The following is a 12632-nucleotide window of genomic DNA, read 5'->3' as shown; positions in this document are numbered from 1 at the left end:
TAGCTGTGCTAGTCTCTGGTCCGTACCTGTTCAGACTCGGGGTTCAGGGCATATTGGATGTTACACTCCCCCACGATGCCCAGGTGTCGGATGACTTTAATAGCAGTATCCCTCAGCAAGTTGTACTCGTAGTCGTTGAGGGTCTGACTGGGCGCCACCACAATGGACTCCCCAGTATGGATGCCCAGGGGGTCAATATTCTCCATGTTACACACCTATGCGGGACAATAAAACAATCTAGCTGATCAGAATCCAATTACTCTTACCAATTATTATACATGATGAAGCTACACTTTATTTGCTCAACTTTGCTAGCTTGAACTGCCTCAGTTATTTTGTAATAAACTAGTTCCATAACCACCTCTTTGCAAACTCATGCTTGCAGACCTCCTCTGTCCTAAATATAGTCTTATTAAAATAATTCAGTTAGGGATACTTTACTGAATTAAACTAGCCTTTACTGTGTACTATTAATAACTTTAATTAAAGCTCTAATCATTGTTCGCAAATTCCACCAGAGAGAAGAAACTAGGTGTGGGCGATATGACTTCAAATCAATCACGATTATTTAAAACATATGCCTCGATCAAAAAATATATCTAAGAATTTTGCCATGTCGAATCAAGAAAAAGAAATGCCTACATGAGCAAGATTAAGTTGGTCACCAACTCTAAACATCGGTTTCAATATATTTTCGGGTAATTGCCCAGCCCTGGAAGGGAAAAACTTTCAAATATCTTGTGCAGCTGCTCTTAGCTCTACTCACGGTCACACAGTTGTCATAGGCATCTCGGACCACCTCGTACTCGATCTCCTTCCAGCCCTTGAGGGATTTGTCTACCAGGACCTGGGAGGTGTGTGCGAAGGCCGAAGTCACGAGGGGGATCAGCTCCTCGCTTGTGTTGGCAAAACCAGACCCTAGTCCACCCAGGGCGAATGCAGCGCGCACCAGGACGGGGTAGCCAATACGCTCTGCTGCTGCCAATGCCTAAAGTTCAGGTTTGGGGATGATATGTAGTCAGCAGAAGCTCCCCAATCCATCATCAGTACACTAACACAAATGTGTGTGGAATCTGTGGATGTGTGCATGGTGCATGCGCGTGCCCAGATGTGTCAACCTCACCTGCTCCACGGACAGCGCCGCCTCGCTGGGTGCCACGTGCTCATTGATCTCTTCCATTTTTTCCACAAAGACCTTCCTGTCCTCCGTCATCTCGATGGAGGCCACAGGCGTGCCCAGGACCCGCACATTGTACTTCTCCAGGACGCCCAGCTTGGTGAGCTCCACGCCGCAGTTCAGTGCCGTTTGGCCACCGAACGTCAGCAGCACGCCATCCGGACGCTCGTTCTTTATCACCTGGCAGAGGACAGTATCAAAACATTAGTTTATGGTAGGGAAATGAAAAGCATGAGGAAACACATATAAAAGCAAAAACGTACAATTTATGAAGTCGTTTGATGCACTGCCCATGCTGAACAATGCCAACAAACAATCTTTGTCTAATCATGAATCACAAGCTCAATTTGTACTGTAGATCAGTGAATAAACATACTGTACATTTTGTACAACAGGATTTATATGTTATTGTTTGTTTATTTGGATCCCCATTAGCTACTACATTAGTAGCAGCTACTCTTCCTGGGGTCCACACATAAAATGCATTACATAATATAAAAACATTTTACATGATGACAGTATAAGAAAAATATGAGATACATTGCTGGTTCTGCGCACTCACCTGGGCGACATACTCTGCTGTGATTGGGAGGAAGTAGACTTTGTCTGCCAGTCCTTTGGAGGTCTGAACGGTGGCAATGTTGGGGTTGATTAGAACTGTCTGGATATTTTCCTCCTTCAGGGCCTTGATAGCCTGGATATAGACACGTATAAGTTCAACTATAATACCATTTTATTGTTCCGTTATTCATCATAGAAAACCCACTCACAGAATTTATGATGAAACAGGTCTTGCCAACACTGTAATCTCAAAACGTTAAAGAAACATGTAGAAACTGCAGTGTCATAATTTTAAGTTAAATGTTATTTTAATAAGCCGGTTTGAAAACCCAAGCACATGCAAATCAAAGAACCTCATATCAGCAATAAGTTAATTCTCCAACTCACCTGGGAGCCTGAGTAGTCAAACTCTCCCGCCTGACCTATTGACAGGCCTCCAGAGCCCAGGATGAGCACTTTCCTCGGCCGGACAAACTCCTCGGGCTTGGGAGAACCGGGAAATGTGAGGTGTTCTGTCAGACGGTGCTTAACTGGTGGAGAACAATAGATGGGTGTTATCTGGAATTGTATATGTTTCTACAGGGGTAGAGTGGCCGGTAAAGCAGCCGGTTGGGAACAATGAGGTTTCCAGTTTGATCCCGGGCTCCCCCAGAGTTAGTGTTGAAGTGTCCTTGAGCAAGACTCTGAACACCTAATTGCTCCCGATGTGCAGGTTGGTGCCTTGCCTTGCATAGTTTCTTCCACCATCGGTGTATGAATGGGTGAATGTAATGTTGGATGAAAGCTATCTGAAATTAAAACTGGAATAGACTGCCTGTGATGAAGCACGGGCGTCATACTTTTGTTCATATGACCATACAGTACTATACACTATACACAATCAATGCCCATGTGCAAATTCAGATCATTTGCCACTGAGGAGAACCGGGCAGAACGGACCGGTTTTGACAGACAGAGCTTTCCTTATTTATTTATATGTAGGATATCTCAGATTTATATACCACTTTTCCAAGTACCCAGAGTCACTTTGCATTGGGGGAGGAATTAGAAATCCTGAGTATGGATGTGCTTCCGCCTTCCAGCACCTGTAGTTATGGATGGAATCTCATGTACATGAAATGCTGCCATGTGTTCTCACCAGTTTTTCCAGTCCTGCCATCCTTGTGGTCTCTGACTGTGTCTAAGAAGACATCGAACAGGCTCACCAGGTCGGTGGGGCCGGCCATGTGTTCCGGGTGGAACTGCACGCTGGAGGGAAAACAGGACAAACACCTCACTATTTACTCTAGGAGAACTCTAATGTACTCTAGGAGAAGCCAAAATATATTATTATAGATACTGTACATTGTTCATGCTCTTTTGAGTCATGGTCACTTCACTGGTGGCAGAAACACATAAATCTCTGGTTCAGTTGATTTCACTATAATGATGTCACGGTTGAACAAGGATTGTCTTGTCTGTATGTATAGGGCATAGCAGTGGCAGCCATTTTGTGGTTCTACAGATAGAAAGCCCATTCATTTTTCCCATACATATTCATGATATCCGCATAGTACTGTTGCAGCAGGTTGTCTCAGAGTCTGTTGCTGTATTGTCCGCACTGCCCTCATTTACCATCACGTTTGTACTTGTACCAGAAACAAGTAAAAAAGGATTATATTCACTGTGCACATGCATTAAGTGGATAGAAAATAAACTGGATTCAATCATTTTAGTCATTTCTGTGTGCACGTTGCTTGTACAGTAAGAGCTTGTACTGTATGTTGTACCTGAACAGGGGCTGTGTGTTGTGCACGATGCCCTCGTTGGTGTGGTCGTTGGCGTTGGTGAAGAGGACGTCCCAGTCGGGGGGCAGGCTCTGGGGGTCCACAGCGAAGCCATGATTCTGACTGGTGATGTAACACCGATCCGTCCCTTTATGAATGCAAGGTTGGTTGTGGCCACGGTTACCGTACCTGGGAGGCATGCACACGCAGATTAGACACACCAACGGACCGACATGCGGAAACAACGGTCGGACATGCAGTCGAACATGCACTGTTCCCGTGCTTGGGGTTAGAGGTATGTTGTCGGTCTAATGACAGTCGGACCAATATCCAATAGTATGTCTAAACTAAAGCCTGCCCTGTACCCTACCTGGGAATGAACACACTCCACTACATGTTACTCCAAATAGTGAAGTCTGAACTCCGACAGACATTGATACAACTGCATAGATAAAGATTGCACGGCAGTAGGGATGAAACAAAAATACACAGAATGGTTGAGAACAAGTAGAGTATTAACACTATAATTTAAAGGACAGCATTAACAGTATAAAGATGATCCAGGCCTTCAGTGCCTGGGCTGGACAGGTGTGCATAGCGTAGGTAAATAGAGACGAAGGCAACTCATTTACTGCCAGAGTTTCTCTAGAACAGTACTCCCAGCAATTTTGAGAGCTTTTACTAATCTTATTATTTTGTTCTATGCCAAATATCTCAAAAGAAAGGCGATGTACTGGGTATCAACAGTAAAAAATTATCGATATATATAAGTGCATTTGGATTTATGCAATTAGATGGATAAATATGAATATAGGCATAGGTAAATGTACAATATATCACCAGTGTTATGTGCAGCCATATAATTTATATATGCGTTATATGTACAGAGAATCAACAGTAATATGCATCAACAAATGCATACAATAATATTTTTATCACAGCTACCAAATTTTGTTATTTACTAAAACCAAGCTCAGATTAAGATAATGAAACATTTTTTATCATAGTATAAAACAATTATAAATGTGTGTTGCATCTACTGTTGGCATGGGCTGTATTCATCCCGTCATGACATTACCCAACCATAAAAGCCAGATATAAATGGTAAAGATATATATGCAGAATAAGACATGGCAGGCATAGACGATTTTGACTACTGTACTAAAGAGACCAATAGAGGGTATGCGCATGCTTAAAGTGAATGGGAAATAGAGTGGCAAATCGAGTGACAAAGTGAGTTTAACATCGTTTATCGTTGTTTAATACAATCAGATAGAACTTTTCTGTTTGGATGTATGGGCGGTCAAGGTCATAAAGTAGTTTTTTGCCACTCAGTTGCCACTCAGTAGGCAGTATGATGTCACGTGCATACCCTCTATAGTATTAGTGTGAGAGTTCAAACAGAGAAACCCTCTGAACTGTCCTCCCCATCTGCTCCATTGTAAATCAGTCTGTCCAGACTTACAATCTACAACATTCCAACAGGATAACAGGAGCACTCTATGCACACTTTGACCTTGAAAATCGGCGCTGACCAAGTAGTGATGCCAAGAGACTTCAAAACAAAACAAAGGCTGCGGTTCCCGTGGACTCTTAGCAATGCTCACACCATGGCGTGTGTGTTATCATAACAATCATGGTCAATCTGACAACTTAGTTTGCAAGAAAGAGCCCAGACTGCAGAGATCAGCAGAAATGGGAATTTCACACTACGACGCTCCCACAAAAACGAAAGGTGTTTGGGTGTGGGAAAAGAGACGGGTGACAGGGCCAGGGTGAAATGTGATGTGTTCCATCTTTCTAGGGTTAGGCACCTCTTCTAACCCATTCAGGCCTGACGTCGAAATTTAAAAAAAAAAGTTTTCTAAATCATGACAATTTTCGGAAATATTTGAGGCACATTAACGATTTTTCAAAAATAGCAGACCTACAAGTTCATAGCGCGCCACTTGGTGGCGCGCTATGAGCTTGTAGAGCTGCTATTTTTCAATAGCTAAATTATAACATAATGTTTAAAACACAAAGGGGTTCCCACCCAAAATGGGTTAATGGTTAATGTGGTTAAACGCTAACGTGACATGGATGTGTTCCAGGTCTCAATGGACTAAACCTGAGACAGGACTGAGGTGGGCTCTAGGCAGCAGGGAGGAAAAGTATCAATGATTTGGAACCAACTACAAGTCTAATTTTCAGTTACCCACGTTCTACTGTATATTAAAAGGGATTATTTGAAAAACAAAGAAAAGGACCCGCACACCGTCAGAAACGTTCATTCATCAGGACGGCGACAGTGTGCGGGTCCTTTTTTGTTTTTCAAAGATACCCTTTTAATATATGCACATTGAAAGTGCATATATTAGTTTGAATACTACCTGAGGCTCTTTGCTGCATGTCATTTCTCTCTCTCCCCACCTTTCCTGTCTGTCAGACTGTCACCATCTCCTGAAAACCTTATCTAAAAACGTAAATACTAGTTACTGACTTCATCTTGAAGGTCTTTGCGCCAATGACCAGCGAGAGGAGCTGGTGTCCGAGGCAGATACCAAACACGGGCTTGGGATGGTCCACGCACACCACCTTCTTCACATTGTCTATGGTGGCCTGGCAATGCTTGGGGTCGCCTGGTCCATTACTGATGAAGAGGCCGTCAAAGTCTGGAGAAGATGAAAAACACAATTATATTGCTGATTCAAAGAAAATACTCTAATGATGGTTGGACACTCCTCTCCACACAAAGAAAGACACTCAATAAATAACATTGTGTGTGTGTCAAAGCTTCATTAATTTGATTTAATCTCTTCAGCAGAATCAAATACAGGAATTCACAGGAAGGAGGTGAAGGAAGGATGTAAAATTTCACTTTTTTTCTCCGATTCATGGCATCAGTATTATAAACAGCCAAACAAGCCATCCTTCCCTCACTGTGTTGTAGACAAACATCTTTAAGATTTTTTGAAAACAATATACACGCTCACATGTTGCTATAGCCCATGTTGTGAGCTTGTACAATGGCTAAGTATTTTCAAATAGTTAATGTATATAGGGTTAAAGTGGTTAAGCTGATTTTGTGCAAATGCAGCCGGAGAGCGTGTCGTGGGTTCGAATCCCGATGGCCTTTGCTGCACAATTTACAATTTACAATTTAGGCATTTAGCAGACGCTCTTAATCCAGAGCGACTTACATTAAGCAAAAACAAAAAGCATGGCATACATCACATGTATAAAAAGTAGTTATCATGAATCATGCGTAAACTAAGAACGTAACAGTGGAGTATCTATGTAAACTATACATACTATACTATATAATATATTATACATGTGTACTATAAAGTGCTATGACTACATAAAGTGCAATTCTAGAGCTGTCTACATAACAAGCTATAAGTCTGTTTAAAATACTATCTAAGTCTACATAATGTGCTATCTAAGGGGCTAGGCTAGGGCAAGTGCTACTGCACGTCACTCCCATTCTCTCTCCCAATTTCCTGTCAGTCTACTGCACACCATTAATAAAGGCAGAAAAAGCCCAAACTCATCCATTGCCAATGACATGTAGCACATCATGTTTTATTCCAAGGCACACAAGGCCAATGACGTGTAACACGTAAAAACACTGTTTGACGCTCTTCACTAACAACCTAACATACAAGTCATCATTTGACACTGTCACACAGAGAAACATGAGATCACGTCCACGTTCATTTCCTGTTAATTCAATTTTGAAAAAAGCTTTTTCTCTCCCCTTCCTGGATTTCCTCTGCATTTTTAGCTTTTTTCAAACGGACCCCAACTAGGGAACGCATGGTTACGATCAAGGGGTACGAAATTATCAATGGATTATTTATGCATTTACTCTGGCAGTAAATTACTTAAAAAAGGTGCACTATATTACAAAGACACATTTCTAGCATTTAATGACTCGTCTCCCTCTCAGTTTAACCAGCAGTGTAGCAGTAACCTGCGTTGTTCAGGGGGTGGTCCCAGGGTACGACAGTCACACACGCTCCTCTCTGGGCCAAGCAGCGGATCTGGTTGTATTTGATGCCGCAGTCCACTGCTGTGATACGGATGCTACCACTGGGGTTATATACTCTGGGCTCCTGACAATAAACAGATATGATTTTTTAGACCGATTACATAGACAGAAATTTGAAACAAAGGTGCTTTCAGTTCAACAGATGCAAATAGGGAATGCATGCCCTGGTGCCCCACCCCGTTATGCAATAACCATTTTACCCGTTGTCCGAGTACCCGTTGTAACAGTCTGTCTGTGTCCCTTTTGTGCCCATTATAGATCTCTATATCTGCTTGGCCTTGTCCCTTTTAAGCCCATACATGGAGATGTTTTCATTATATGGTCATACTCATATGGGCATGCCCATGTATGGATATGCATATTGGGGGGCTCAAAGAACTCAGTGTTCCCAGTAACCAAATAGGCAGTTTCATGAACAATTTGCAATGTCTTGATTGAGTGAGGGAGTATAATTAACACCAGATTGATACCTTCATGGAGACTTCTTGGACAAGGTTCCTCTGGTCGGGATCGTCAAAGGGAAATGTGTCAAAGGGAATGCCGTCCACCACCAGCTTCCCCAGCATGGTTCCCTTCTCACGGATCTTCTTAGTCAGACGACGGGTGTCAATACCTGGAGTGGATGCAGGAGGGAAAATGTATGGCAGCGGTGGCCGAACGGATTACGGTCTTGATACCGGAAGGTCGCCAGTTCGAATCAGCTGTCCGACACGTTAAAATTACCACCGCTGAAGTGCCCTTGAACAAGGCATTGAACCACTACGATGAAATGTTCTATGAGCAGGGCCTGGCTGGAAACAAGTTCTTGAGCTTAGCCCAGATACCCTGGGTAAATATAGTAATCATTTCATTTTCATTTCATCATTTCATTTCATAAAATGTTTGGGCTTTCAAAGCTTACTCCAGTAAAAAAAAAAGATCACCTTTTAAGGGCTGGCTTTTAAAAACTACCTTTGGTTTTAGTGATGCATTAGTACTAGGCTTTGGTCTTAGTTTACAGTGAGGGACTGATAAATGACTGATAATCAACCCTCGCGATTAACAGTTATCCTTGGGCGTTAAGTCAGAGGAGACAGAGACCATCTTCCACTCTGGTTTGTAGGAAAAACATATTTCCTACACACACCATAGAAGCTTGCTGGAACAATCCAATAGATCTGCCATTATGTGTGTGGTTATTAAGTACAATAAGTAGTATGTAGTTGTGTCAGACTCAGTCATCAAACCATGCAATTGTTGATGGATGCTAAACTAAAATGTTGATTCAGATAATTGTATAGAAAAAATGAAATGAAAACGGCCACAGAAATTGTTTCATAATATGGCTTGTCAACTGCCTCCTTCATATCATTGGTTAATGATGAAATGCTGCAGCTTAATTATTAACATCTCTATTGTACAGCTAGAAATATGGACTGACGTTTTCTCAAGTTCTCTTGTTTATAAACCACAGATGAGAGAAGGTATCCAAAACTTTGAATTCTCACTGACCCTGCAAGCCGGGAATTCCCTGTTCTTTTAGCCACGTGTCCAGTGACATGGCTGAGCTCCAGTGACTGGGGTTCTCCGACAGCTCTCCTATAATCAAAGCTGCAGCGTGGATCTTTGAAGATTCAAACCACTAAAGGAGACCACACGCACACACACACACCATAACAAGAGTTCAATCAAATTGCATATTCTGCCTGTTTTTTGGCATAAAATAACTCATCTAGTCCCATTTCACCAGAGTGATAACATTTTACAAGCCAGAGACTTAAGTATACGCCCATCAGCATGTACACAGGGTATCCGATACTATCGTTTCACTCCTGGCCCACCTTGCTTAGCCCAAACTCTCCCTCCTCATCCTGAGGGAGTCCGTAGTTGCCCACCAGGGGGTAGGTGAAGGTCAGGATCTGACAGCGGTATGATGGGTCTGTCAGGACCTCAGGATACCCCACCATGCCTGTCTGAAACACTGGACAGATACCAACACAGAGCGTATACATTAGATTAGGTCTGTCAGGACACCCCACCATGCCTGTCTGAAACACTGGACAGATACCAACACAGAGCGTATACATTAGAGCTGCAACTATCAATTATTTTCTGAGCAATTATTCTATCAATTACGTGTTTTGATTAATCAAAAAGCAGGGTTCTTTTTATAATTGGTTTTATTTTTTCAGCAATTCGCCCGAAAATATAAATCAAATCGATTATTTTACTAAAGCTATTAGTTTGATTAACCACATCTTTTTTTGTACTTTGTCTATAGTGTTGCCCAAAAGACCATTCTAGATCTACTAGACCTGTGGTTCCCAAAGTGGGGTACGGGGACCCCCAGGTGTCCTTGAGGGAGTTCCAGGGGGTCCCCAGCTAAATGATAGTTTGGAACCAAATGGACCCTTATGGGTCAGTAACTCTGAGAGTGTACAAATGAAACTAAATGGATCCTAACCCGGGTCCATTTGCTTCCATTTGTACACTCTCAGAGTTAAATTAACCGTGATTTTACAATATAAATTGGGGTCCCAGAGATAGAAATGCCATTACATGGGGGTCTGTAGACTAATATGCATGTCAAACTGCTAGAGCCTGATAGAGCCGTAAAGATCTTCTCTTATGGGGGTCTCTGCATGGCATATCTTTTCAAATGGGGGTCCGCGGGGCAACATACTGTATGATAAACATAACACTCTCAAATGTGAAATGGATGGTTACAGTCTGTTGTGCCACAATCCCAATGGTAGCTGTAGTGGTAACTTATAACTTAAGACCTACCAGGCAGGCTAACACTTGGCCTATGTATACAGAACAGATATAATTTAACCTACTTCAGTAGGGTCAGCTAATGGTGAGTGGTAATGACAGTGGCAATGACTGACCCAGTTGTAAAATGGTAATATAGTATAGAATACATTATTCAAAAACAAGACTAAAATTAGGGTGATGGTGGGGATGATGGTGCATTGCATATGGGAGGGGGGGAACATGCCACCTTAGATATCTATATGCAGGTGTATTCTATTATTGATAATATCCATTATTATTGTGTGGATAGGTTGTGATTTAGTTCTTTCCTCAAATTGTCCAAGGTGGGGGCTGTATAATTTAAACATCATACCACTTTAGAAGGTTTTATTACAATGATTTAAAGTGCTATTACCAGGGAAGGACTGAATGTAGTTGTACTGATGGGGGGGGGGGGGGGGGGGGGGGGGTCAGAGCGGGAATTCTTTTTACAACTGGGGGTGGGAGTTCAACCACTCACCAGCCAGGGGTCGCTATGAGTCAGACTGACTCTGACTCGCGTCTCACGCTCAGAGGAAACTTAATAAAAAAATAAAATAAAGAAAATCACGTCACGCTTAGTTAAAAGTAGAACGGTATCATAAGGCCTACATCAAATAATTTAACAACCATGTACCAAAACGAGCACACAAGCTATTTGGGGATAGGAAGGAAGTTCTAAGTTCTAAACCTTCACGATGCGAACATATCATGGGTACGATTCCGAATCCAGATGTAAGAAGAGCTTGAGAGGCATGGCATGGCATCCAACGAGAACTTACCAACTTCTCCACATACTGACACATTTGCACCAAAAAGGCGGCCTTTGAACGTGGATCCATCTTCTAAAATCAAGGTTGCCATTCTGCTTCACTGCTATGTCAAAAAACAGCCGATCGGGAAAGATGCTATGCGAAATGTTGAAGCCGGTTCCAGTTCCGCAATGCTTTCCCACGTGAAACAACACGCCGCACACTGAAGCTAGAGGATGTAACGCCGGCTGTATCTCCTCCAAAGTAATGTCCTCGCTCGCCCAAAACCTGATTTCACGTATATAATGAGCCAGCCGCTGTCTTACTGTAAACGACGAAGGAAAGTGCACCAACAAATGAAATGGACAGGTTTTCTATTGGTGAATTTGTAAAAAAAAATGTCTGTAGACCAAGTCCACAATAGTCCACACGCCACCACCAGAGCAGTGTGGAACATTTCCAATGCCCGCAATGGGTTTACATACAGCGTCAAAACACCCACGTCACCACGTCGGAGGGGGAGGAGGGATAGCACATTCATAGCGGTTACAGGTACGGTCGCCCCTTTTCCATCTCGCCCCCAAAAGTGAAGAACGGTCGCCCCAAAAGCCCGGCGAAGTCGCTCTAAAACCTCCGGCGGAGTCGCCCAAAAAGTTCGGACAAGTCGCCCAGTAAAACTGTTGTATTTTCGAGAGAGGGAGAGGGAGACAGTACAGCATCTTGCAATGGTCTGGTCCACAAGATTCGCTACACCACCAAGATATCTGTCTAAAATTTAAATACTTCCGTAATGTCAACAAAGTTCACACCCACAACACCAGAGGGAGTTCAACAATTTACAAACCATGTGCAAACCAGATTCGGCACAAACAAGGGACTAATTAAATTCATTCCGCTCCTATGCCACCAAAATGTGGAACGCTCTACCAACAGCCATTTAAGACATGCAAATCTTCAGGTGTAAAGGATCGACTTGGACACTCATGCATGAAGGAAGCATGAGTTCAAGTCCGTTGCTCTCCCCAGGTTGGCGGAGGGTGTGTAGAGCCCAGGATCACATTAGATAATTGACACAGGGGTGAAAAATGGGTTACAAAATCGTGGGATAAAAATTATAGAGTTAAAAAGACATGCGAATCCGTTGACTCCTTCAAAACCACTCTCAAAGGGCACCTGCAGACGGCTGCAATTCGAAACTGGCCCCCGTAAAATCTGAATTCCCCCCACCCCCTTTCCGCCTTACTATATGTGTCTTTTCCCTTTTTACCTCCTTACATGATTTCCTGTTTTTTATATAGAAGTGTATTTGTACGTCTCTAAATGTTCTGATGAATTGAAAAAGGTGGATCCTGTTGTAAACAAGTGTAATGCTTTAGTGTCGTCCACAGTAACAATCTTTGTATTGAGTTGTGCTTTCATGTGAAATGTACCCATTCTGCACACTGTTAATCAATCAATCAAACCCCAGCACTGGATCAGAGTTGCCTGATTTTGCAGTCAGGGCTACAAAAGAATAAACGACCAGGCCACATCATCCACATGATCACACACAAAATTAGTTAATA

At 42.7% G+C, this 12632-nt stretch overlaps 1 protein-coding gene across 2 annotated transcripts in view; it reads right to left on the bottom strand.

Moving 5' to 3' along the window:
* The window catches only part of cad (carbamoyl-phosphate synthetase 2, aspartate transcarbamylase, and dihydroorotase), a 36008-nt gene extending 24480 nt beyond the window's left edge, over positions 1 to 11528 (bottom strand). For both annotated transcript variants that reach the window (XM_079525359.1, XM_079525360.1), the window contains exons 1-13: positions 11098 to 11528; positions 9361 to 9500; positions 9032 to 9161; positions 8011 to 8153; positions 7463 to 7604; positions 5987 to 6158; positions 3508 to 3693; positions 2877 to 2986; positions 2126 to 2268; positions 1740 to 1871; positions 1124 to 1357; positions 767 to 988; positions 27 to 215 (exon numbers count right to left, since the gene is read on the bottom strand). In XM_079525359.1, the coding sequence (XP_079381485.1) occupies positions 27 to 215; positions 767 to 988; positions 1124 to 1357; positions 1740 to 1871; positions 2126 to 2268; positions 2877 to 2986; positions 3508 to 3693; positions 5987 to 6158; positions 7463 to 7604; positions 8011 to 8153; positions 9032 to 9161; positions 9361 to 9500; positions 11098 to 11179 (2025 nt within the window). In that variant the 5' untranslated portion in view covers positions 11180 to 11528. The remainder of the gene's footprint in view (positions 1 to 26; positions 216 to 766; positions 989 to 1123; positions 1358 to 1739; positions 1872 to 2125; positions 2269 to 2876; positions 2987 to 3507; positions 3694 to 5986; positions 6159 to 7462; positions 7605 to 8010; positions 8154 to 9031; positions 9162 to 9360; positions 9501 to 11097) is intronic.
* Between the last annotated feature and the right edge of the window lie 1104 nt (positions 11529 to 12632).

The sequence above is a fragment of the Electrona antarctica genome (genome assembly GCF_951216825.1).
Source record: "Electrona antarctica genome assembly, chromosome: 17".
Lineage (NCBI taxonomy): Eukaryota > Metazoa > Chordata > Actinopteri > Myctophiformes > Myctophidae > Electrona > Electrona antarctica.
This window is presented reverse-complemented; position numbering and strand designations above follow the sequence as displayed.